The sequence below is a fragment of the Scomber scombrus genome, chromosome 2 (assembly GCF_963691925.1).
Source record: "Scomber scombrus chromosome 2, fScoSco1.1, whole genome shotgun sequence".
Classification (NCBI taxonomy): Eukaryota; Metazoa; Chordata; class Actinopteri; order Scombriformes; family Scombridae; genus Scomber; species Scomber scombrus.
Window position 1 is genome coordinate 13,874,462 of NC_084971.1, and position 27,917 is coordinate 13,902,378.

The 27,917-nt window shown below is 40.9% G+C and overlaps 1 protein-coding gene across 2 annotated transcripts in view; it reads left to right on the forward strand.

The window, feature by feature from the left end:
- The window catches only part of LOC133991587 (E3 ubiquitin-protein ligase SMURF2-like), a 71,222-nt gene that overhangs the window by 27,947 nt on the left and 15,358 nt on the right, over positions 1–27,917 (forward strand). The window contains exons 2-11 of one of the 2 annotated variants that reach the window (XM_062430046.1): positions 119–157; positions 1,984–2,092; positions 7,861–7,994; positions 11,475–11,540; positions 12,410–12,494; positions 12,988–13,071; positions 14,798–15,009; positions 18,164–18,248; positions 19,750–19,908; positions 21,377–21,433. In XM_062430046.1, the coding sequence (XP_062286030.1) occupies positions 119–157; positions 1,984–2,092; positions 7,861–7,994; positions 11,475–11,540; positions 12,410–12,494; positions 12,988–13,071; positions 14,798–15,009; positions 18,164–18,248; positions 19,750–19,908; positions 21,377–21,433 (1,030 nt within the window). The remainder of the gene's footprint in view (positions 1–118; positions 158–1,983; positions 2,093–7,860; positions 7,995–11,474; positions 11,541–12,409; positions 12,495–12,987; positions 13,072–14,797; positions 15,010–18,163; positions 18,249–19,749; positions 19,909–21,376; positions 21,434–27,917) is intronic. The other variant, XM_062430054.1, reaches the window with a different exon arrangement.

Consider the following 27,917-nt stretch of genomic DNA (forward strand, 5'->3'; position numbering starts at 1 on the left):
CATGTGCCATACCCTGAATATTTGGTGAAAGCAACGTTTTTTTGGGTGACCTCTCTGTATTCATTTTTTCTTGGTTTTTAACCCACATTAACATTTCTTTGCATTTCCTCTCTTCCAGTCCTGTGTGCAAAGAACCTGGCAAAGAAAGACTTCTTCCGTAAGTAGAGCCTTTTTTGACGTGTTGCTATTCTTATCCCATTCCTTTTCTTGTGCATTAGCATGGGCTTCATCTGCAGTGGCAGCTTGCTAGCTTTTGAAGCCTTGCTGTAAATGAAGCCCCTCAGGAGCAGCCTGTCTGTTTTACAGACCAGGAGGCCTGGCATGCAAAAGGACTCTAGCTTCTAGTAAGGTATCGGGTCTACTGGTAGAGAAGTGCTAGGCTCAAATAAAAAGGCTGTAATTGAACCGGACAGAGAGGACACTTTTTTTAGTCCAGCCCAGGAACTGAATGGCAGTTACATGAAGGTGCAGACAAGAAGACATTTAATCCAGTGATTTTTTTTGTCCAATCATACTCATTTTGTAAACAAGAAAATAAGGAGTCTTAAGTAATAATGTATATGGTTCAAGTAAACCCTACCTAGCTTTATTGAGACACAAACTAATTACAGTATATAGAAACTGAAGAGATCCAAACCAGAATAGTGAGATGGAATTTTAGGGGATAAAACACTAAAAATATATCGGAGGGAGGAAGTTATACTTTGTTTTCTTAATGGCTTCTAATTAACTGTTGGTTAACATTTAGCTTTAGGCATTTTTGTCAACCTCTGTTTAGGTGATGAGGATATAAGACCATTCCCTACTGCTGCTATTAATACGAGTGGAGATGTATTATTAGTTCCACTGATGAGACAGTTTTTATAAAAGAGTAGCCTTAAGCAGCCTGTATCTTCTAATTGAATTGCTGGTTAACAGGATTGAATTGCACAAGAGCAGTTGTAGCCAGCAGGTTTGTTCTCCATTAACCTTGGAGTCATCTTTTAACATGCACACAAAACACACTTTCTTTCAGGGATTTCCCATGAAAGCACAAGGGTGACCGAACAGGTTTGACCTGCGTGAAGTATCGGTGCCCAAAGGTGTATACACTGACAACTGTGAAATACACACACACACACACACACACACACACACACACACACACACACACACACACACACACACACGCACACACACACACACACACACGCACACACACACACACACACGCACACACACACACGCACACACACACAGAGACGCCTGATGATAAATGCACCATGAAGAGTCCCTTATCAGATTTCCGACAGATTTCCATCCAGATTTGTTGGAAAGACTTGTCTTTTATTGTAGCTGTTCCACATTTTGCAGCACTCCCTCTCTTTGCTGTGTTTAAAAGAATTCACATTGTGGGAAATTTAGTTAACACGTTTTAGTTGCCATTGTGGGATTAAGAGTAAGATTTGGGGCAAAAACACTCTTAGCTAACAAAACACTTAAAGTTACATGACCTGTAAGATATAGGGGGTGGTTGGACAGGTTAACTATTAGTAATGGTGTCCCAAACCAGATCAACCCAAGTTAAAGAAAAGGATCTGAGAACATGACAAAGTGAGGTGACCAAGATCTACAAACTCAAACACCTGCTTGATGAAACCAGTGACTTTTCAGCTACACGTGTCTTTACGTATGTGTTCAATTTGACCTTGTTTCATGGCCGTCATCTCAGCCTGAGTTGAACACAGGTCAGACACTGCTTGGCTTTGATCAGCAAGTGTTTCTGTTCGCGACATATTTTTCTGTCATTGTAAGGTTAAGAGACCGTGAGAAGACTTTGTACATATCTACAGTTGCCTTGCGTCTCTGCGAATGGTGAAAACCAGAATTTAAAGTCTCATATAAATGGGCTGCCATGTCAGTGTTTCCTCCATGAAAGAGGTATTGGTGACCTCACAAGCGTTTGCTAAACTTGCCCCTGTCTCCTCTGCTTTGGTATAACAGGGTTGCCAGATCCCTTTGCCAAAGTGGTGGTGGATGGCTCAGGACAATGCCACTCTACAGACACTGTGAGAAATACGCTGGACCCAAAATGGAATCAACATTATGATCTGTAAGTACACAAGAGCGCTGGTCTGACATGCTGCTGATTGATTGATATGTGTATGAGGTCATTTGAAACCACACAGAATCTATTGTTCTTGAAACATTGATATGACAAATGTTTCAGTAATGTAGTCTCTTTTTGTCTCTTTTCTGTGTGGAGAAACGCCCTTCTGTAAACCTTCTGAGCTGTTTTACATGTGAACAAAACATCCAGCAGAGTGAGATTTTAGACATTCCATACCACAGGCATCACCAAAGACAAATTCATACAGTATGAGATTTTTGGCTTAGAAAAAAAAAAAAAAAACTCATACTGATATGAATTCTTGCATTCTCAAATAACAGATTTTGCCTTTTTTGGATATTTGAACATGGGGTTTGCTAATTTTTTTTTGCACACCATGACTTATTTCTGAACAATGTCCTCTGTGAATTGGAGTTTGTCTAATTTGTTATTTTTCTACATTTGTCACCCTCTCTGAGCCAAACGAGGCTGTATAAAGACTGACACTGCCACTGACACTTAGTGTTTTTCTTCTTACTTTGCTGTAGTAATCTGTTTCAGGTTTAACCTTTGTAAATCTATATAAAGTTAAATCTTGAAACCTGATTGTTTTTTTTCTATCAAGGAAGCTTTCATTCCACTATCTGTCAGTCTTAGAAATGTAAATGCAAATCACTGGTAATTCAAATAGATATGATGAATAATGCAAAAGTCAAACAAACAAACAAAAAGGATGCAGGGGAAAAAAAGCTTATATTTTCTGGCCACATTTCCCAGTAAAGTTACCACAACATGTGGACTACAAAAAGATCTGAACAAGATGACCATAACACTCTGAAGTGCCCCCATGGCAGGAGGAGCTGTTTTCACTGGGGCCGTGTGCTGTGAACGTTCTCTGTGCTGAGGTCTGTCTTGACAGGCTGTTACAAGAAGTGATCACCCCAAAGGACCCTAAGGACCCACTGGCAACCAAGTGCATGCATTGATGTAAGATGGAGGGAAAAGGTGGTGAAAGAAGAAGGAATGAGGGAAAATGAAGCCTCATAGAAAGAATTGGGAGCAGTAAGGAGATATAAAGAGCCGTGAAGTCAATGGCAGGCAGAAAAACTATAGAATCAGGGTGATAGTTATATATTGAAAATATGTATGACAATAGGTGTGTTGGCATAGGGCGGCTCTAGGTGGGTGAATTATAATATAAAGTTAATTTTAATTATTTGTGTAAAAAGCAGCAAATATAAATATTATAATTAGAGCTGTCGCAAAAAGTAGACAACTGAATCAGTCGATGATTTTCAAACATAAGTGGGGGAAAAAATCAGGAGTTTTAAATGTATCTTCTTTTTTATTATTTAAAACATTTTTAATTATATTTTGTGATATTCTTTGGGTTTTGGCATGCTAGTCATACAAAACAAAACTTTTGAAGATCACCTTTGAATCTGGGAACTTTTTTTATAGACAAAATGATTAATAGATTGATAAATGGATAATAGATATAATAAGTAATTGTTAGTTTAAGCTAGTTCATTAGAATTTTAATGAAACCCTGTTGTGGAAGATCTGTAATTTTCAAGTATTCATGCAGACATTGACTTCGCCTTTTTTTTTTTTTTTTTTTTACCTTTTGCCTGTAAGCACCAATACATCTAGACTTTCTAGATGCTCACTTTGATTCTCAAACCCACACCTGTTTCCCAACACTTCTTCAGCCCTGTCAACATCAGTCTCAGATCCCCTCCTCTTTTTACATAATTCTGTTCCCTCTTCTGGATCCCCACCCTCTCGAAGGAGTGTGTTCCCCGCCAGCGACCCCTGGCCCTCCTCTGCTTCAGGAAATGGCTAACATGCCACAGAAAGCAGATGGGAGTGTGGGCTTGGCAGAATTCCACCTCGCCACACCCCCATATCCAGCCCCTTCAGCTTTAGGAGGTAGGGTTTATTCCCACATGACACTGACGCTGCCAGGGGCCACGCTGTCTTATATTACGTATCATAAATACTCTGAAAAAGTTATATTTCCGTCTTGTTTTTTAAACTAAAAATTATGCTCCATAATTCATTGGTCTCCTGGGCAAAAAACAATGCAGGACACAAAGACCAAGCCAATTTATTAGAAACATTTTGAAGGGTTGAAAATTGATGAGCTCACAGTGGTATTTAGGTTTGATTTGGGCAAGTTGCCTCCTTATGCTTTCAGCCTTTTTAGTGGAGGTCTTCACATTGCTTTGTTGAGGAGGTCAGGTTGGCTCTCCGCTCTTTCTGTCTTTACTCTATCTTAAATACTGTACATGTTGGACGGTCTGCACCCTCTCTCCTCATGAGAGCCTGTGGTACCAGTCTTCACAAACTCTGCCTGAGTGGGATTTGCTTTGTCCCCTGTAATAAAATGCAGAATATACCGATGGCACTAGCACTGCTAGTTTTAAACTCCTTATGGCTCTCTGTATTAAGAATGCAATGGCAGTAGTTGCCAAGTTGACTCTTTTCATCACATCCACCACAAGCCTTGGAGGTCTAAATGGCACACGCACCACAATATAATCAAAGAGTCAGGCACTCCAGACATTGATCGGTAGTGGTTTAACCTTGGAAAGATTTCTCTCTGCTTCGTTCCTGTCTGTAGTGAGTTGGACAGAAAGTGAGTTGTTTTCTTCTTGCCTTAAAAGGGTCATAAGTTTGGTTGTATATTCAATAAGTAATTTGTCTTTCTCATTCTTGAACTGACAGATAAGGTTCAGCCACCTTTTAAGAAGCACTTAAACCATATGTGCTTGGACTGCACCCAGAACTTAATGTACTTTGTGTGAAAGACATTATTGTTTAATTATTCACAGTTTTCTATTAAGAGAGGCAGGAAAAGTATTTGTAAGTATACCGACAATGAGAAGAACTGAAATGAAGTGGTTGGGTCAGAGTAACAGTACAGTAAATTTACATTTTGAGGGAATCTCAGAAGTATGCTTTGGCATCAACTCAATATACATAAAACAGATCAAGTTACTTAATATGGATGAGCCAGCGCTGTAGATTCTCCACTCTGATTTATTTTTGTCTTTACAGATGTTGACAACTGAAGGCTGTCCAACATTAATATAAAATATATCCAATCTGGAAAGAAATCTTATTTTTGATTTCCCAATGTAATGTATGTTCCTTGGCAAGAAAAGCTTTGGGAAGTCCTGCAGGTCTGGATTTAGTATGTAGCCTGGAAAGCTAATCTGGATTTGACCCAAGAACATTTTTCTCCTCCACCGCTGTTGTCTGCAGGATTAGGAGTGCTAACCCTTATTTTTGTTGTTGCTGTAACCTCCTAATTGTGTGTGTGATTGTTTCTAACAGTTTTCTTTGTGCTCAACCATCTTGTTCAGTATTCAAGAATAATATAAATGTATTACATTCTTAATTAAGAATGAATGTTATATATCTTATTATCTTCTCTAATTTATTATTTTGAATCATATCACATACTGTAACCATATGTGACATAATCTCCGGTTATGTCTGTATATGTATATTTTTATTTTTTCATTAATTACAGTATTCTGGCATATTATTGTCATCATTATTGTGGCGGTTATGGCGTTAGCATTTGGAAAAACCATCAGGATAACTCTGGGTGCGGAAAGTGAAAAAGCAGCACTTGCCCCTCCCTCTTGACCACCACGGAGGCACCTTTGAGCAAGGCCCTTAACCCCAACCACTCCAGTGGAGCTGCTCAGTGGCCGGCAGATCAGTCTGTGGTTGCACCGGGCAGCTTCCAGGTGTGAATGTGATCAGGTTGTTCCTGCAAAAGAGAGGCTTCCTCAAATAAAGGTTTTTAAAAAAGAGACGTGCAGTGAAACATGGGTCAACATACACACTTGCTGCAGGCTTTGAATTGTTTAAACTGTGTGATTTGTTGCGTGAAAATTTGTCCAAAAAATCCACCAATTTCCATATTAAGTATGTTGTGGCCTTAAGCGATTGTATTTTTAAAGTACAGCCAGTCTATCTGCCAACAGCCATCTACAAAAGAAATGGAGTCCTGGTGGATTCAGTCTATAGTGATATTGTATCATCATCTATCTGCTTTGCAGTACACTGATAAATCAATGTTAACAATGTACTATGCCTTCAGCATTTCAACCCACTCACATTTTTCAGTTGATAGCAGTGTTGTACTAGTTCAATATCTATGGTGTTATATCAGTGGACAAGGTTTCATAAGACTGTTTTGGCTCAATTATTGTGAGGGAGGAAATAACATTTTATTCTACCTGTTCTCTTATCCTCAGATGCTCAGTCACTGTCTCGTCAGCTATTTCAGCTGTCTCTCTTTTTCTGTTTTTTCTTTTTTCTTTTTTTTTTGCTCCAAGGCAGTTCCTTGTACATACACCTCTGCATCACATTGCCCTGTTAATCTAACAACACTGTGTGGGGAGGGAATAGCCAGAGATTCAATTTAGAACTTCATACTTTATTATTAGTCCTCAGAGAGCCAATTTGTGTAGCATCACCGCGTTCAAAATGCATGGAACCAAAGTGAAACATAACAGCACAAAGTATTAACAACAGCACTGATTTGATTAGAAACACAAATGAAATAGAAGTTAAGCCATTCAGCTGTTTCTGTTTTATTTTATTTTTTTTTGTCTATGATTTAAAAATCCTCCAAGTTGTCCTTACAAGTGAAATATTATACACACACTCACCTTCATATTATGATGTGACAGAAACCTTTTCTAAGACAGGTGTTTCTTCTCTATAAGCATCCAGTTGTCTGCAAATAGGCTTTTAATTAACTCACTTGAATTAGTCAAGAAAAGTAAAACTTTCATAGCCTAAAACAGTGTGTTCTTTCATTTATTTGTCAAACATCAAGTTTTAAACAGCTGGAATGAGACAATAATTCATAAGCATAGCCACATCAGCACCAGCTACAAGAGGAAAGATTTAAGTTGCTAATCACTGCAAATTTTCAGGTAGTTACTAGAAACTAAATCACTGGACATTTAAAAAAGACCCATAACCCATAAGAGTTGTAATTTAATTTCAGTACAACAATTTCCCAAATGTGAAGATTTAACTTACATACCTAGCTTATACTTTTTTGTGTTTTAGTAGGGGAACCCCTCACCTTGCTGGTGATATACAGCGTAATATAGAGTTTGGCTGCTAGACTGTAATTAGGTGTGTGTGTGTGTGTCAGCGATTTGTGATTATGCATTTGAATGTTGTACCCAGTGTGAGTGTACTTTTACCATAAGAGCTGTCTGGGTCTCAGACAGTGGTGGAGCACATCACAGGGACTTCCTCTCTTCCTCAACCACGACTAGACTGGCTTCAGCTGCACTAAATCTGCACACACACACACACACACACACACACACACACACACACACACACACACACACACACACACACACACACACACACACAAGCACATAGTCACAAATTACTTTAAAATTTGCTAATCAGCCTCATTACACAGTCTGAAGGCCTACATCGCCAACACGTTGTGCATTGTTCTTTTGCTGTCAAGGAGAAGTGGTTGAGAAAGATGCAAAATACAAGTATAGTTTTTTGGTCTGTGCTTTTGTTAATGACACATGTTAATGTTCTGGAAAGTTTTCTTGAGCACAACAATGTCTTAACTTCCCCTGAAACCCATGCAGAATGTTTCATTAGTAGCATTATGTCAGAGTTGTAAACTCCTTTTCATTATGTCATCAATCCCCTTTCCTGTCTTATGGATCTGTTTTCTTTCACATTCTTTCTTCCCCTGTCAGATACATTGGAAAGGCAGACTCCATCACCATCAGTGTGTGGAACCACAAGAAGATCCACAAAAAGCAGGGAGCAGGTTTTCTGGGCTGTGTCCGCCTCCTGTCCAATGCCATCAACAGACTCAAAGACACAGGCTGTAAGTATCCGTTTGTGTGTTCTCTGCGTCTCTGAACACACTGAAAACAGGTCACTGGTGTCTGCTCTGTATGTATGTCCTCACCGTGGGCTTACCCTAAGGTACTGGTAAGTCTGGTTTGTTAGTGAAGAGTGATGAGGAGGCTAAAAAGTGATTGGGTGAAGCATGCAAGACAGCTAACCATTTGTCACGCACGTACGCACATACATCCTGCACACGTTGTCAGACAGGCAAATGTGTGGACCGGGCCTAGTGTCACCAACAGCAGAGACCAACTTCATGTCCGGGAACCAGGTTAGATAGTTAGCTAGCCTGTCTGTTGCTACATGTAGCTCCATATGTATATGGAGCTACCATATGTATATGGAGCTACCTCATCCCCAACTTGCAGCCTGCTGTTGCTGCTGCTCCTGTGTTGGCCATTTGTTGCCATTGATTTATGGCTGTGATACGTAGCAGCTCCTTCAGGCAAAGCATAACAGAAATATTGTCTGCTGTAGACATCTGGCACCTGGGACCAAATCAATAGTCACAATTTATTATACAGCAGTGAGGCTTGTCTTGATGTATAGTCAACTTGTAATGAGGCCAAGGGAGGGGTTTCTGTCAAGGAAACAATTAACTTTTTCTTGGAAGCACAGTACTGCTGATATGCTTGTTGTCACTGTTTGGAACCAGATGTAAAAATAGGAAGAATTATGTTGTGTGGAGATAGTTGTGTGACATTTGGTCTGGATAGTCCTTAGTTGACCAGCAAGTAAATCCCAGGCTAACAAATTTCAGCTCTTATGTTCTCTGTACAGTCCAGATGGCCACATGCTTGTTAGCTCTGTATGCCTTGTTGGCAGTACCAGTCAGTTGATACTGACACATACGCTTAACTGTAGTCCATACTGTCAAATTAACATTCCTTCCATTCATTCTCCTCTCCCTCAATCCATCTTCCTGTCCTCTCTTGAACACTCTCTTGTCAGTCAGACAGACATGTGTTGGCATCACCACCCTGAGTTACATTTTCCCCATTATTTTTAAAGTATCCGGCATTTTTATTTCCATTCATCTGATCTACAGAGTCACGCCCGCAGCTTGTCTGTCTGCATATAATTGCCATTTATTGCACGCTCTTTTTAAATCCAAACTGCATAGTTGGATACTTGCATGAATGACATCTTATGCCAACTCCATACTGTAAAGCTAAATACTTCACGTAATAGTTCAGAATAGTGCTAAATTGCACTTTTGGCTCATAAAGTCCACCCCCTAATCAACCAAAAACCACCCTTACAGCTATAGTAGCCTGGTGCCATACTCTACCCCACTGTGTGCCAGAGGACATGCCCTCAGATTTACCGACAACTTCCAGAAACAGACAGGATAGGCTCCAGTTAGGCTCCACACTTGCCACTTACTGTTCAGCCAACATGCAGAAATTATACTTTGTCACAGCCACAGGAAGTGAACAGACAGACATGATCTATGACAAGACACGGGTCCTCACATAATCCCTTTGTCCCTGCCCAGTGCGTGGTCTGACCAAGATGCACACAGACACAAACATGAAAAAACACTCAGACACACACAAAAGAGTTTACTGGAATTGTCCTGGTTCCTAGAAGTCATATTCATACACATACATCACTTGTCATGTCATCCAACGCAAACACAAATTTGCACAAAGCTGTTTCGCTCCTACACACACACACACACACACACACACACACACACACACACACACACACACACACACACACACACACACACACACACACACACACCCAAAAGGGGACTTGGAGCGATTGTTTTGTATTTGCTAGAAGTCTGTCTGGCTGCACACTGAGCTCCACTTCCTGTAGCATTGCAGACACAAACCTCTAAGTCATCTGCCCCACTTCTGAACCCACAAACTCACTAACATACACACACACACACACACACACACATACCAGCACTTTTTCAAAATGACTTGACTGACTACACATGTTAGTAAGCCTTGCTTTGAACCCAGTTGTTTATTTATAGTGTTGACGTAATTGCTAATGATTTTTACTGATTGTGATACTGCTGCAGTATGCATGCATTTTGTACATGTTTTTGTACATCATGTCAGATGCACACATGCTGAGTGAACAGATACATAAAAACAGTCACATCTACACATATGGGTTTACATGCAAACAGGGACGCACATGTAGTTAGTTCATTGCAACACACATTTTTCATAGCTCTGAGGAATTGAGTGGTGCGGTGAGAACTTGTGGTTTAAGGTCTCAAAATGTTCTGTCTCTCTGTTTCCCTCTTATTTAAGAGAAAAATCTGCTTACTATTCCAGCCATGTAAGGCTTAGGCCATCCCTGTTTAGTCTAGACACGTATCCGGAACAGATGCATGCACGCACACATGCACACACGCGTACACACACACACATACACACACACACACACACACACACAAAGTCTGGAAACAAGCTATAGGGTTGTTTAGATCAGCTTAGTTTATACAGACACACCATGTCATGCACATACAAATTCATACAGAAAAAGCAAAGACATGACAAATCCAAATCCAGTCTGACTTCAGTTTTTGTGCATGGAAAAAGTGGGGCATCTCTTTATCTCCTTTCTCTCTCTCTCTCCCACTCTCTCTCTCTGTCTCTGCCTTTTTCTGTTCCTTTGCATATTTTCCTTCCTCTCTCCCCTCTCCTACTGTACACTCACGTTTTATGTCTGAATATGTTTTTTTTATATATTTAAGTAAGCCAAAGCCCTTGCAGGACTCCCAACACACACACACATGCACGCACGCACGCACGCACACACACACACACACACACACACACACACACACACACACACACACACACACACACACACACACACACACACACAGGTTGTATTGTTAATGGCTATCGATTAATATAACTCCTCTGCTGGTCAGCTGGACTGGTCATGCGCTTGTCTTCCTGTGGGGTTTACTGTGTGAGAGAGACGCAGACTGCTGAGTGTGTCTGGATCTTGTTCAGAGTCTTCCTGGGTTATGTTTCTGTGCTGTCTGTGTCTGGCACTGCTGTCCTGTACTGAGCAGACAATGAATCCTTGCTTATCCGGAAAACAACAAGACTGCTAACATATTTCATCCATATTTTGTGATTGTTTGTTTCTCCAAATTTACATTTATTTTTTTCACACAAAAATGTTGCAGTGTTTTAGCATCTGATAAGCCTTTAATGTCATGGATCTGTTACTCAAGTTGGCCTTCCTGGATACTGTTTCATCATTTCAACACCCACACCAACACAGCCTGTTGTGTTTGTTTAATGCAGTGGTGTTTGTGGTCTGAACACCCAATAACTCGTATAACACCCGTGTAAAATTTTGAAAGTTACAAATCACCTTAGCACAGCACCTGGATGTGTTCATGGTTGCTAATGAGGACAGATGCTGGATCAATGATTGCCTGTCTGGTTTATTTTTTTCCCTGCAGATCAGAGACTGGACCTAAATAAACTGGGCCCCAATGACAATGACACTGTGAGAGGACAGATAGTTGGTAAGAAACACACACATACACTCACAGTTAAGTTGCATATATACCATATGTTGGAATAGAAAACAAGTCAAACCATAGATATACTGTATGTGTGTACATGCCTCTGCTCTAAGTAAAACCACAGTGGCAGTATTGCATTTAAGGTCCCACTATACTCCAGACAATGTTGAATTTTCAATCAAAATTCCTGGTGGACACTTTCAGTCACATCCCAGAGCTTCACTGCAAATTTGCTCTCTGAAAACACTGAATCAATTAACTGCTGGAGGACACAGTTGGCACTGCTCCCTAGTGGTTCACTTAGTACAGAATATGAATGAATCAGTTATTTTGCAAATAAAAACTTAATCCTAAATCAACTATCCCCAGGTAGGAATATTCACATACCGCATCTTTTCAGTATTTGAAATTATGAAGCCAAATGTTGAACTGATTTGCATCAGACACAAATCTGCATGTCTGGATGTCTCAATGCATTGTGTTTCTCAAACACTCGAGAACACAACTTGACCCAGACTGCTTCGTCTGTCTCAATACTCTGAGTCAGGTCATTACCTAACCACTGAACCGCAGAGTGGAATTTTAGTTTTTTTCCTCTGGCTTTATATACAAAAACACAGGGATATATTTATATATTTAATGCCTGCTACCTGCCAGCAAAGTTTTTCCAATTCTTATTTTTGATTTCTTCTGCATTGATGTCATACGAACCTTAAAAAAAATGTTAAAGTATCGATGGAACTGGAGTCCACATAGAGACTTAATCCAAAATGCTGAATGAACCACAGTTTAGTCATCATGATTTGACAAATATGGAAAATAACATGTCACTGATCTACCATCTTCCCCTTCCTTTATTAACTGTATAGTAAGTCTTCAGTCCAGGGATCGCATCGGTACGGGAGGACCGGTGGTGGACTGCAGTCGCCTGTTTGACAATGACTTACCCGATGGGTCAGTATCATCACAGGCGTCCTAAAAAAAAGAGCTATCCGATTAGTCTGCACATTGCTTTGCTTTTGCTTTGTTTCCATATATCTTGAGCATATTTATTTATATGATTTAACATTTAGAATAACTAATTAAATCAAACTTAAAGAAAACACAACCCTGGTTGGTTGGTTAGCAAAGGCAAAGCAGCGAAAGCTTTTTAAGTTGTAAATGTTACACATATGAATGAATTTCGATTTTTCATTAAAGAAAAGTTACAGAAATGTTTGTGTATGCTGTCAATTATAATTCTTCGAAACTATAAACTGTAAACAAAACAGGAAAAAAAATTAGAATCGGCCAAAAAAATTGCAATTGGTGGATCTCTAGCTGTAAGATGAGCATCATCTTTAAGGTTTCCAAAGTGGACAAAAGTATCAATTAAATTTTTTACATCTCTTGATGCAAGAAAGACGCATATTGCTTATTTGTTTGTCTTATTTTGTGCATTAAACAGATGGGAAGAGAGGAGGACAGCATCAGGAAGGATACAGTACCTGAACCACATCACTCGTACCACACAATGGGAGAGACCCACCAGGTACATCTGCACACATACTGCACATATATTCAATTTCAACTTCGAACCATATAGAATATAACAAAACAGAGCCATGCTAAAATTGAAGCTTTACCGTGGCCTTAATCTTATGATCCTTAACACAACACGGCCTGCTTTTAACACAGTCACACTGATGTAATTCACAACAAACTTGACCTTTAAGAAAAAAAACACAGAGGGGGGGTTGGGGTGTCTATTTAAGTGGCTTTACTTTCCGCCACTTCTCTTTTTTTCTGAAGAAACTTCCACTTAGCTCCATCCTACTCACAACACAACAATGACAATCTGTTGGTAATGAGTGAATTGCTGTCAATTTCCTTAGCCCCCAACCCCCCACCCCTCCGCAACTCACACGCACACTCGCACACACCCATAAATAAACTAGCCAGCCAGTCGGGCTGCCAGGTTGTACTTGGCCCCTGTTCCTGCAGGAACAACTGTCGCCTTCCTACTTGGCACATATCAGTGGAGCCGTCAGGGGGAGTCAGCAAACAAATATCACCACCACCCACCACCTCACCCTCTCTTACTACACATCTGTAGTAGCCCCCAGGCAGCAAAGCGGCGCAAGGTTAGACGGGCAGGAAGACGTGAATAAAAAGTTAAGTTGTGGGGCATGGAGGGAAGTGGAGATGGTGAGTTGGAGGAAGATGTAGGAGGAAGAGGGTACAGAGGGATTTAATGAAAATTGTTGATGATGAAGAGGATAAGGTGAGTGAAAAGGAAGAATGGCAGTTAAGAGAGGAACTGTAGAAAGAGGAATGAGGTAGTTTTTTGCGTTCAATATGTTACAGCAGGTGTAGAAAATACCATGTACATTTTTTTTATTTTTATAAAGCACATTAGCCAACAAGTTACATAAAGGAATATTGTAAAAAAAAAAAAAAAAAAAATGTCTCTACTTCAGCTCTAAGCTTTTTTCTTCTTAAGCAGACAGTTGTGGGTTTTCACCAGTCGTTTTTTAATATTCTCACTAATCTTCACTGGCCCTCGTCACTGCTCCTGACTGACAATAAATGTAATCTGGTCCACAAGCTAGTCGTGAGAGGGCAGATTGGAGGAGTACTGTAGATGGCTGACACTGGGAAGAAGAATGATACCATGATGGAATGAGGAGGGAGAGGTGGTACATAAGTGAGGGGTGGGGGGGAAGAGGAAATGGGAGGGAGGAGGTGGATTGACAGACAAGGGTCCAAGGTTTTAGATAGCCAAGGCGTCAGTAACTCTGGACGGCCAGACAGCGGTCAGACTTGTTACACACACACACACACACACACACACACACACACACACACACACACACACACACACACACACACACACACACACACACACACACACACACACACACACACACGCAGTCAGTGTCAGTAAGCCAGCCTGTCTGTGTTTGTGTTTGCTTATCAGATTTCTGCTTTCAAAGTCCTGCTCTTAAGTAGCACACAAACACACTAAAGAGTCTACTGGAGAGTAGAATCTTTCTGTTTCCTTTTATGCGACCCATAATCCTTCATATCAATTTAATCTTAACCATAACCATGAAATTCATTTCTCTTCTTGAATACTGATGACACAAGCTGGTTTCCAATGATTACACTCTGCATGTGTGTATGTCTAGACATCACTAGAGCAAATAAAGCTGCTTGACACTTAACCCATAACACACCTACAGTGCAACACATGCAAACTCTCTGCTCACTTCCAGGCCAGCTTCGGAGTACTCCAGCCCATCAGGGCGTCCTCTGAGCTGTGTGGTGGATGAGAACACGCCAGTGATGACGCCCGTTAACGGGGCAGAGGCCAGCGGCCCGCCAGGTGAACAGCGACTCCAGGAGAGAAGGGTTCGATCGCAGCGGCACCGTAACTACATGAGTCGAACACACCTGCATACACCGCCTGACCTGCCTGAGGGTTATGGTGAGCGACAGCAAAGACACACACACACACACACACACTCTAGAATTACAATTTTAAAGTTAAGAATACAGCCTTTAAAAGTAGAAAAATATTTACCACGGAGAACAAAAGCGGTCCATGATGTCACTTGACATCATGCTGTTGTGATCATTAGATTAGCTGCAAGGCTAGCTACCAAGGTGATCAGACACATAAACATTAAACTGAGAAGTGTGTTTTTGGAACATTTTGGATCAAGTCTGCTATTTCAGAGCTAACTGTCCTTAAGTTTCAGAGACATGCTAATGTTAATTTGGCACATGGATTCTCTTTGGATTATTTATATATGTTTTGATATTCAACAGTGTGCTGCATGATGTCTGTAGATCATGCTGCTGTAGATATGTATAACCATGTCTAAACACTTCGCTCATAGGGACAATCTCCCAGGGTTCTTTGTTAAAACTGGATGGAAACAATTAAATAGTTTAAAAAAAAAAAAAAACCTGCATTGCTGAACCAGTCAAAAGTCTGTAGGGCAGCCCTTTATATTGGGGTGTTGACATGCAGTTCAATACAGAGGAGAATGGGGAGGAGAGCATCACTACAGGTAAGGTGTTTCCTTGACAAAATTGTAAAAGGCATAGGTTTGTAAGCAGCCGTTCTCACCACCATAAAAGCAATTACAGTGCATTTAGAAGTCCCCGGTCTTCAGTAGGTGGAGATCTCTCCCATTGGCTGGTATCCCAAAACTGTATTGACCTGTGTAAAATTAAGTTACTTCACAACAATGCAAGGTGGGGAGGAGGAATGGGAGGAGGAACTAGTCAAGGTGAGTAATGGTCGAAACAGAAGAAGAAGAAGGCTTAGTTGCTGTTGGGCTGTGACAATTGATTCAGTAAGGTAACCAGAATTTGTGTCCAAACTCCTCACAACCAATACACCAATCTGACCTTTTCAACATACTCTACTTACATTTGAGTTCAACCTAGTTAATAGTGTCTCATTTATGTTTTATCAATGTTTTAGTTTATATGTCATTACAGGATGTTTCAATGCAGCAGGTTAGGCTGTCTAGTCAGGGGATGGTTTACACCTGGGACAGCCAGTGAATTATGTTAACTTTCTGGTAGATAAGTCATATTGAATTGTCAAAAATACGAGCTGAGGTGAAGTCCCAGCCCACAATAATACAAGATACAGAGATTAAAGGCATGGTGAGTCTGTTGTTGTGCTGTATTTTTTTCATAGCCTGGAGCCAGTGATGCTTCGAACATTTTTATGCCTCTGTGCCGGCAACAGGCGTGGACGAATTACAATTATTATTATTATTATTATTATTAGTTAGAATGTGCACTTTATTGTACAAGCATGTGAACACATACAAAGAAAATACACTTAATTAACTTCCTATTAAATTCCTTCAAAATCTTCACTACAAATGTTATACAAGTCTGGAAAATCATAGATGTAAACTGCAACTTGACTAAATGACGGAGGCATACAACCATGAGGCGGTTTTTCGAGCTTCTCTCTATGATGAGAATAAAGTTCAGATGCCCTTTGTATCACCTTTTCTTGTTTTCATATTCTGTCTGCTTGCTTTGTCCTTGGGCTCACTCACACTTTTTTCTAATACCACCCTCCTCTTGGCCCCCACCTCCTCACAACACCACATAATGACAACTACAATCAACACTGGCTATGTATTAATACCCTGCCTCTCCTCTCCTCTCCTCTCCTCTCCTCTCCTCTCCTCTCCTCTCCTCTCCTCTCCTCTCCTCTCCTCTCCTCTCCTCTCCTCTCCTCTCCTCTCCTCTCCTCTCCTCTCCTCTCCTCTCCTCTCCTCTCCTCTCCTCTCCTCTCCTCTCCTCTCCTCTCCTTAAATACTTCCCATTTGAATGATTTGCCAGCTGATATTCTCACAGTGAAAGGAAAGATGGAAGCAGGATATTCCTAGCACAGTGTTTAGCTCCGTGCAGGCACTTTAGGTCATTGGCTATTTTTTATGTATGTAATTCTTTAACTGGCTGGCATGCAAACACGGGAAAATAATGCAGAAGCTGCACAAGTACAGACACAGTAAACTTTCCAGCATCTGAAAGTTTCTTCCAGAAAAAAAAAAAAACACTTTTCACAGTCAACCATAATGCACCCCACAATACCCACAGAGTCTGTAAAATAAATTATTATTTTAAGTGTGGTGCTGTACGCCAGCGATTTAGAATGGCACTGTTGGACCTGTGCCCCCTTTTGAAATGTCCTGCTGCGTCTGAGGCTCACTGAGGTCGGACAAAGTGAGTCACTGATGCCCAACAACTTAGTGGGCTTTCTTCCTCAGCTGAACCCTCTGAACCGCTGGCTGGGTGTGGTGAGAGCGTGAGAGAGAATGAGAGAAAAGAGAGAGGGAATGTGTGAGGGGGGGTGAAAAGGAGAGCGAGAGGTGGGTAGGAAATGAGTTGTGCCAGTAGGAAGTTGGGGTGGGGGTGTAGTGATGGATTAGTGGGTGAATACACACACATACCCGTGCAGCACACACACTTTGTGCCAACATTCACACACTCACTCTCCATTCATCCATGAGCTGGATGAAACCGAGGATCCAACAAGCCAATGATGGATTACAAATGAGAACCACTCTACTCAGATTCCTTCTTGGTGTCCTCGGTTCCCTTATTTGTTTACAATATATTATATTAGTGGTTTTGGCATGAGTGGCAGCATTTTCCTTTCCATTTCCTCTGGTTTTTGAGATTGATAGGGGTGGACGACTCTCAGAGTACACACCATCCTTTAAGAGAAAACAAGGCAACTAAGATGCAGCAAGTAACTCTCCGCAAGGAAAAACACTCATGGAAGTCTTTCATAAATTTCCTACATATTTTAATTTCCCCATCCTCGTTGGATAAGCCTATTGGAGACCGGAGAGGAACTAATTAATTGCATTGGCGCACACCTTAAGAAACTCTTAGGTCAACAGTGTCCCTGCTGTTTGCCTGTCACATCAATTATAAACAGACTTCCCCTTCTCCAAAATACACAAACTCCATGCTCTCGCCCACAAGGATTTAGCTACACTTCAGCAGTCCCTGCAAACAGCTCCAGGCTTGTTTCAGTGCTGTTTTTTGTGCCTTTTTTGACACATTCATTCTAATCTGTTTTCTTTCTTTTTTAGAGCAAAGAACAACTCAGCAGGGCCAGGTCTACTTCCTCCACACACAGACTGGAGTCAGCACCTGGCATGACCCCCGGGTTCCCAGGTAACTCCATTGTGATTGTATTTTTCCATCTTTGTCCAGATTCGTAGCTCTCATAGCACTCTAAGTCTCTTTTGATAAATGTTAATAGCTATTAATATGATCATAATTACTTTGAATTTGATAGCACATTAACTCAAATGAAAGATAAATGCTCTGCAGTGCTGACAGTCTATATTGTTTTAATCCTAGTATAAATGCTGACACATATTCCCAAAGACCAAACTGGACTTGAGCGGGCTGTATCACACGTAATTTCTTATTTAATTGCTCAGTGTTGTGTTCAAAAACAGTCTTATTAGTCAAATTTCAGAAATAAGTCAGGGTCAGCCAAACTAATAACCCCTGAGTCTGATCCGGACTTGGAAGAAACATTTTGGACAGATGTTCAGCTGGACACACCACAGGCCAGTGGTTCTGCATTCAATCATAGTGTTTCACCAACTCTCAATAGCCCACCAGTTAATTCACCAGAGACTGCAGGAAGTACTATTGCGTTACATTTTTTGGCGATGTCTTGGTGTAGCTGCTGATCTGTGATGAAGCACATGAGTGTAACATCCAACTCACAGCAGCAACCTATGGGTTTGGTCATTTTGGATGGAGAAACTAAAATGACCCAGTATGTTGTGATGAGTGCAACAAGGCATGTGCTTCGTGTCCCTGACTGATGTGTCCTCACTTCACACAATACAAATCGTTCTCTCAGGCTTTGGTGTGATCCCACGTCAGGGCTTAGGTTTCTACTGACAGGAATATCAGTTTAAGTGTACAGGAGAGAGGAAGAATCAAGAAACTGGGGCATTTACTTGGTCAGAGGGATAATGTTAATGTGTTGAGGCTCTTGAGTCTGTTGAGAGGCCTGGTTGTGTGTTTTGATTGGCTGAGTCTTATATAGCTGCTGTATAATGAATAAAGCCACCGACTACATAGTCGTTTGTGTAAATGTTAATGCCAACCCATATTTAATTACTTATACCAGTTAGATCTCTATATGTGTTGATGAAACGATAACATTTAATCACACTTTAATTAAAAGCAGTGAGTCTGTGGTTTACCATAGAACTTAAGACATACAGTTAAAAATGCATCACAACTAACAACAGTGGTAAAAATGTAAAACCGCAGTAGTGCAGAGCCTCTCTTTTAATTTTGGGCTTCAGAAGAAAATGTTAATTCCACAAGAGACACATGTTTAAGCAGCTCTGATAGGAATCAACACCCAAGGAGATGGTTCTGTAATGTTAATTACATAATTACTTAATTATCCATGTTAGGAGGAACATTTATCCCATCTAATGTGGCCATCAATTAAATAGAATTGCTTTATAATCCTAAAATACTTGTTGACGCTAGTCAAAGTGTGATGATCAGAGCTGTTTGGTCTGAAAGCCTGTTTGTTTTATTCTGTATGTTTGTGTTTCTAGTTTAATTCAGAATTTGATTTAATTTGTCGTCATGTTATCATTGTTGCTAATAGTTTCTTGTTTTTTTGTTTGTTTAGGGATTTAAGCAATGTGAACTGTGAGGAGCTCGGCCCTCTGCCACCAGGTTGGGAAATCAGAAACACCGCAACCGGCCGTGTCTACTTTGTCGACCACAACAATCGAACAACACAGTTCACAGACCCGCGACTGTCTGCTAACCTACATCTAGTACTCAAGTAAGTGTATGAATCATTGATGCGTTCAAGCCTCCAGGTCAGAATATTCAAGGGCTTACCTTTGCTGTGGTTTGAATATGTGCACATAAAAAGTAGTGATTTTTGTTGGTTTTTTTTAGATTTTTTGTTGTTATTTTTTTGTTTTTTGTGGTACATTTTTGACATCTTTTCTCACACTGCTTTCATACATATTCTTATTGGTCACCCAATGGTAGATTTTAAGGCCAATATAATAATAATAGTTTAGAGCAGGAAAAAGCAGACAGCCTCTGCAGCCTCTCTGCACTGCTCTTCACTCCGTGTGTGTGTGTATATATAACACACAGAGAGCAGAGGAGAGGACAGAGGCAGCACGGCCATGACCGTTAAGTGCAGTGGAGAACTCTTAGTATCATTTTTGTTTCTGTTGATTTGGCTTAGGCGCTGTGAAAAAACATTTAGGCGTTACACCTGAGTCTTATAATGGTGACTTTGTGTATGGAGTCTCCATGCAAAATGGTGATGTATGTCCCTTCATGACCGGTAGAGTCTGCACAAGTCATTGGTCACTATCAAAGCCAATTGTAAAGCTTGTCATCGCCGCCTATTAATCAGTCGACCTCTAATTGCCACAGTAACAGTGTGATTTAACAAAACTGTCAATATTGTCCAGAACAGAAATAGTCAAATATATTACTTCAAGCAGATTTAATATTTCTTTATATTATTTATTATACTCTCTACCTTGACTACTTGAATACATACAATAGTTTCAGTGAAACAACCAAGGGATGATAACTTTGAATCCATTTCATCATGAAAGATATAAGATGCTCATAAACAAGCTCAAGCACATCAAAGATTTTAATTTTTTTGGGGACACTTTTCCTAGAGTACGCATTTTCAGACAGAGTGGTTTTAATGTTTGTATTATATCAGTGTAATACATCTTTGATATGTTACAGCTAGGCTTTAGAACAAGTCAAATATTTTGTGCACACTGCAGACAAACAACATGATTACTGTGAGAACTGTTGGTTTCATTCATCTCACCTTATATTTTTGTTCTCTTCCTCTCTTGTCCCCTTTGCCCTATTCCTGGTGTGTCTTGTGTCTCTGCCAATGGTCTTTTCCCTTCCTCTTCTTTCTCACTGACTCTACTGTTTTCATCCGTTTCCTCTCTCTGTTCATGTTTTTGGACCTCATCTCTATTTTTATGTCTCCCTCTTTTGCTTATTTCCTCATTCTCTTTGTTCTCTTGCTCCTCTCTTGTCCTTCAACTCTGTCCTTGTCTCCTCTGTATTGCTCTTTTTTTTTCTTTTCTTTGTCCTATCTGTCCCGTCTCACTGCTACTTTTTTCATCCTGTCCCCTGTTGTTTTCTGTGATCCAATCCTCTTCTCTGTCGTTCACCTTCTCTTGTGTGCCCTTTTTTCCCCTCCTTTGTCTTTCTCTCGCTTTTCCTCCCTTCTCCTCTCCTGTTTTCTCCAGCAGCCCAAGTCCAAATGGTTCCCGTGTGGCCATGGACTGCCAAAACACTAACCTCAGGTAACCCAAATACACTCATACACACTCAGACATTTGCACAGACAGATGTGTGCCTGCACAAACTTGCATGCAGACAGTATACTGCAAATGCATACACACATTTACACATGGCCTAACATACATGCATTTGAACAATGCGATTAGCACATGCAGTTTGACGGATGTTTTCGTACACTCAACCCAGCCGTTTGTGTAAAGCAGTTTCAGCAGCCATTCACTCAAAGCTTCACACACACAAAAACACACTATCTTGAGAGGAAACGCTGACTGTGATGCTTTTCCACAGGGGAATGTCCAGTATATGTGCACATGTTTTGTTTAACCTTCCTCAGGGTTAACTTTCATGTGGATGTCATTCAAGTTCAACACACACACACACTCTGTGGCTGGCTGTCTGTATTGGGGGCTTGTCAGTCCATCTCTCAGTGTATTTGTGCTCTATGTCAGCAGTCTGTCACCGCTGAAGCTCAGCTCATAGCCGCCTAAACCAGCAGAGAGACCTGGTGAAGCTGACCCCTCTCCGGAAAATAATACTAAACATGTGTTCGCACAGCAGCTGTTAGCTTAGCAGGCATTCTCATGTCCTCGCTGAACACACATGGGCTCAACACTTTAGCACTGTGTTAGCTCTTCAAACTTAATCATTTTGTGAAAATGACAACGAGGGAAGTTGTCAGCGATATTCATGTGAAAGGAACCTGTGATCTGTATTAATTACAGACAAAAACTAGTATAATAAACTGAATTCTAGGGTAGTTTTTCATGTATTTTGGCTGACTGACCTAACGTGTGATGCAGGTTTTAATTGAACAAGAGGAACATAGAAAGATGTGGATATTTTTCCCCTTTGCTTTTTTAGTACAAATTCTTAGTCAGAACGTCTTGCAATAACAGTGGCTGGCACGATAGACATGTTTGGGAAATCAACATCTGGTCATTTGGTCAAATAGTATCCATATGTGTCAGAACAGCCTCTGGTTGTGAGTTGAGGCTTAGCTATGTTATCCAGTCGGCATCATTAGCTGCTTGTCTGACTCCTTATTAGGAGAGATTTGAGAGAGTCCAGACGAAGTTTCAGAACTTTGAGAATATCAAAATTAACAAGCACTAATTTCTAATACAGCAACTTGTGATTTGTGCTGATTAATGAAAACAAAATTAAAACACCCACTATATACAGTTTGTATCACAGCATTAGATGTTCTATGTTCTAACGTGAGGATAAATATATATAAAGGTAAGCAGCACTTGCACTTTATTTGGCTGGTTTCATATGGTCACAGCAGACCTAACCAAATTTGGACTTTTTGTATAACAGATTCTTGATATAAGCCCAAGCAGATCAGATTTTTATTTTGGCTTTAAGACTTTAATCAGCCAAATAAGCTGCATTTCAAGCTGGGCAAAACTTGACATGTGAGGTTCAACTGGTATGCTGGGTAAAAAACTATTTTGTTAATATATCTCAAGAACAATTTATCTCAAGAACATGGGTAAACAAAAAGTTGCAACATTTATTCTGCCTTAATATTCCTCTTAGATTTGAAATCAGTGTACCAGCGGAAAAAAAGTTTCACTCACAAGTTAAGTAACTTAAGTTCATTGTCAAAATGCATCTGACAGTATTACAGCGTGTCCACACAGAAAGCGCCTCAGCCGAGTTTTTCATTCGTCTATCTCAGGCGCATCTGACAGTACAGATACGCTTAGTTTAATCAATACAACTATATACACAGGCCGTGTATTAGTTCACATGCTTCATGTCTATTTTCTTCCATTTTATCTCTAGGATTGTGTTTTAGGCTCCGAGTGCTACCAAAACGCAGGTGATCTACACTCAATGCTGCGCCTGAACGCATCCATGCATGTTAGACACTGATGGGGAACAGAAGCTGCTGCTCTGCTAACATGCTGCTTTTGTTACACAGGATGTGTAGACATTGCGTTAAAATAGATCAGTGACTCCATTTCTTTTATTTTAGCTTCTTCTCAGCTTTGACTATGAGACAGTAAATTGTATTGGATGTGCTAGAAAACCTCAACAACAGACTCATAATGTTGGATTATTTACTGGGTGACTTCAAAATTTAAATGCCCCGAGTGACTGACTAGAGGCCCAACAACAACAGGCAGAAATACAGGCCTCATGGTGAAACACATGCACACACTCAATGTGTGAGAATCTGATCATTTGACAAATTTCAGTGTTAACCTCATTATACTTTCTTGTCAGGTCCGCTAAGGCCTTAAGAGAAAAAGAGAAACCAGTACAACCAGTCAAACCACTGTCATACTCTGCTTTTACTACCATTTCATCTCTCGTCTTTCTCACTGTCCTTGTTCTTTTTTTATCCCCTCATCTCTACACCTCCCCCTCCTGTCATCTCCTCTGTCCTCTGTCCTCACTCACTCTCGGCGCTGCTCCCCACCCTCCGCTGTGCTCCAAAAACTGTTAAAGTTATCAGCCTCTCTGCTGGCTCAGTGTCAGGACATCTGTCTTTTATCAACGCCAGGATTTAAGAATATTTCACCCAACATCCTTATAGGACCACCACACACACATACACACACACACACACACACACACACACACACACACACACACACACACAGACGCACACAGACACCATGACCCTGCTATAATGCAGCTCTACATTGACCTGTTTCCATTTAGGGAGATTGAAGGTGATGGTTGATGGGGTTGCATGTCAGGACCAGCTGAGTGCATGTTACCTCGTGCTGCTGTGTGGGATTTAAGCAAAAATGCACCTTTGTTTTCTTTAGATATCTACACAGTTGCACAGATAGCGCAAGTCTCTGATTTCTTTCAGTGGAAAGGGGGTTGCAAAGGAAAGTATGCATACTGCAGAGAGTACAAAGGGAAATTTCTCTTGCATGCTGGTCAGAACAGCAATAAGCTGTTGTCTGTTGGGGCTCTGTTTCCCTCATACCACTGGAAGATGTTTTCATAATTGTCGGGGTGCATCTTTCTGACTTTAATTATCTTGGTTTTTGTTTTGTTTTGTTTTGTTTTTCTGGCAGACAGATTGAAAATGAAATATAAAACCAAGATAGAAGTCAGAGATGGTCAGTCAGACACATTTAACAGCTACAGGGGAGAGACTTGCTTTAATTAAATTGTGAGAGACTGAAACAAGCCATGTGTTGACTTAACTAAATAAAAACCCACCGCAAGCCAAGCTGTCAGCCTCGACCTGAAACGAGAGTGATGACAAATGACAACAAAATAATGAAAGTCTGTTTTCATCAGAGAAAGAAAGAGTTGTCAGACAATATAGCTGACTGTGTGTCAGGCTTACATCAAAGTGTGCGTGGTGTTTTGTCAACACAATGTTGACACTATGTCCTAGATTTTGTTCAAATGAAGCAAAAACCTTTCCTTGTGTGTCATTAAATTGAATGAAGTTGTCATGTCTTTAGGGAATCTTCTGTTTAGTATGCTTTTAACAAATAGGTGTTATCTTTAATGACACCTATGAAACCTTTCAAATGAGAGGCTTTGACTACAGGAGCTTCATTTTTTTAAAAACACATATCAAACTTGCAGACTCTCTTGCGCTGTCGTTGATTGAATGCGAATGGTATTTTACAAAAGCATTTTTCCTTATTTCCCCTCCAGTGACACAAACTGCAGACCTGTTTTTGTTGGTTTGAACCTTGCTATTACCTCCCATTTCTACACCCTTTAGTTGTTTAGTGGATGTTTTTTTTTACCCCATGTCTGCAGTAACACTTTGTCTGCGAGATGAGGTAGCCATGAACAGATTTGATGTAACTACATTTAGAGTCTACAGTTTGCACCTCAGTCCTGTGATGCACGAGACACATCTTGGTTTAAATGTGACTCAGACGGCCCTGCTGCTGCCGACGACCTCAGACTGATGAAGGCCTTGGATTGTCAGACAGTCAGACACAGCTACATTACTGTGGTCTGCCACACTGTCTCTCAAATACTTAGCTTCTTCAATTGCACCAGCACATAGTATATGTCTGAAAGATTACGTCATTGTTTGCTGAGGGTATTTTTAGTTGCCACTAGATTTAGATTTAGTGGGCATCAGCAGGTATTTTCCCAACCAACTTATAAATCTTCATGACATTTATGTCAATATGTGTGTTGATGTTTGAAGAAGTGATAATTATATTTGGTGCATAATGTGTGTGTGGTATATTTAACCTATGAAGGATATATAAGTGGAGATTTATTTGGTGGCATTACATTTTATGTATATATGTATAGTCTATACAGTACTAGCTACACATGTGTCTTGACGGTACAGTGAGTGCCAGTCTTCTAAACAGTATGCAGTGTTTAGTAGGGTAAATGCTCTGTCGGTATGTGGTGCATTAAAGGGTTGTCTGTAAGGACCTTGATCAGGATGGTTGAGAGCACAAATCCATTCAAAAGGAAGAATTTCACTCTTACTCTTAACTCATTTTTGTCTTATTTACGCACACATATAGCTATTTGAGCTATATGAATGCAGAAAGCATTTTGCATCTGTTGTGCTCAGAAAATGTTTTCAAATGTAGCTGTCTCTTAGCCAGTGGACAGTTTCATCAATGCACTCTGTCTGTTGCTGGTTTCCTCTGGTTTTGAAGCAGGTACAAGTGTTCAGATGTTGGAGCTCAGCAGGTAGGGAGAAAGTGAAAGGTCACACTTTCACTGGCAAAACACACATATCATTACTGAGTAAATCATTCTATAAACCCACATGCACACACTCGACTCTACATGCTGTCGAATCTGCTGCAGCCGTATTGTTTGGCCAACCTTTCTGTCCCCTCCTGCTGTTTTAGGCAGTAGGTGTAAAGAGAAAGGTCCCAGCTGATACTCATAAAGGGTCCTTTGATTCTCAGGGCTGGGTGGGGGGTAGAGTGGGTGGTGTTGGGGTGGCTGGTGCGGCTTTTACACCACTACACCTACTCAGCACTCATTACAGCCCACCTGTGCCACACGCCTTGGAAAATAAGCACGTACACTTTCTCTTACACACACAAACACACACAGATGTTCATTCTTGTGCATGCACTCTCTCACCCAACACACACCCAGTCTGCCTCCCTGCAAACACTGAAAGAGGATGGAGCCCTATCATGACTCTGCAGGTTCAGGTGCAGGTGATCCAGTTCTGAGTTTTCGTGACTTCTGCAGATCTTTTCCCCCTGCTCCTTCCTCCTTGGAATAACAATAATAAAATCCTCTGGCTCTTATATTGAATTTGAAAGTTTATATTTCTCCCCAATCGTCATATTTCACCCAAGCTGTCACAGCAATAGGAACCATTTCTGTCTTTTGGCCCAGCAGATTTTCAACTTTGCTGTGCTGGTATTTTCTATATTTACCATCAAATATGCAGAGCTCGCCCCCTTTGGAAACCAGAGACGATGAACTATGTCGAAACGTATTTTTAATTACACTGTGCCCTCAGAAGAAAAAAAAAAGTGCGCTGAAATTATGCTTTATTATATGGTTCTTAAGCCTTCCAGCCAAAAGCAACTCATTCCATTTTGTTTTAAGGCCATCTTTTCTTCCCTTCCTCCTTCCTAAAGTGGTTTTCAGGACTGCTCTGCTGCAGTCTTACCCTTTCTTTGACATGCTAGGAGCCCCAGCACTTGCCAATAAAATAAATAGCAGCGGACTTGATTATACAAGACTGGCGAAACACTGCACCCGTTTAGTTTGGAAAGTCCAAATAGATGAGGCCTTTTTCAACCCACTGAACCAGAGAACCCAAGTGTACAAGGAGTGTTGGAATAAGTGGGTGGTTATGTGCCGCTACCTTAGAAGGCCTCCCCTTCCTTTACATACCAATTCAGGTCTAATGGTGTGCTGCCTTTGTTTGACCAGCCCCAACACTCCACTCCCAGTGGAGGACAGTAGCTTCTTTTAAGGAAGCCCTCTGCTGGCTCAGCGTCTCCTCTCAGGAAAATGAGGGCCGCTGTCCTATTGAAGGGAGAGATGGATTATGTTTTTACGAGGCCCACCCAGGCATCCCACCACCAACACCACAGTGGAGGCTGGAGGAAGCCCAGACTAGAACATTAACCATGGCTCAACTTTGGCAACATTGTGTTTTATGGAGTCTCATCTTTTTAGAATATGCTGGTCAGGCCTTGAATGGCAAAAGGGGGTTACATGAGTTAAATGTCAGGAGTTGATGCATGCTTCCCTGCTCACACCCAGAATTGCAAAACAAGGCTGCATTTTGGCCAGGCAAACATCAGTGTCTAGAATTCACATTTATCAGAACATCATTTGTAGCTTGAGAGAAAGACATCTTTAGTGTCATGTTGACAGAAACACCTGTTGGTGTGTGTTTTTTCCCTCCACCTCAAAGTGGAGGGGTGGCAGTTCCAGTGGTCGGATGATGGAAGTTCCAGTTGTGGTTGGTGGTGGGTAGGGGTACCTACCAGGAATCAAGCTTGGCTGTCAGCTTCTTTATGCTTCAGACAGGAAGTA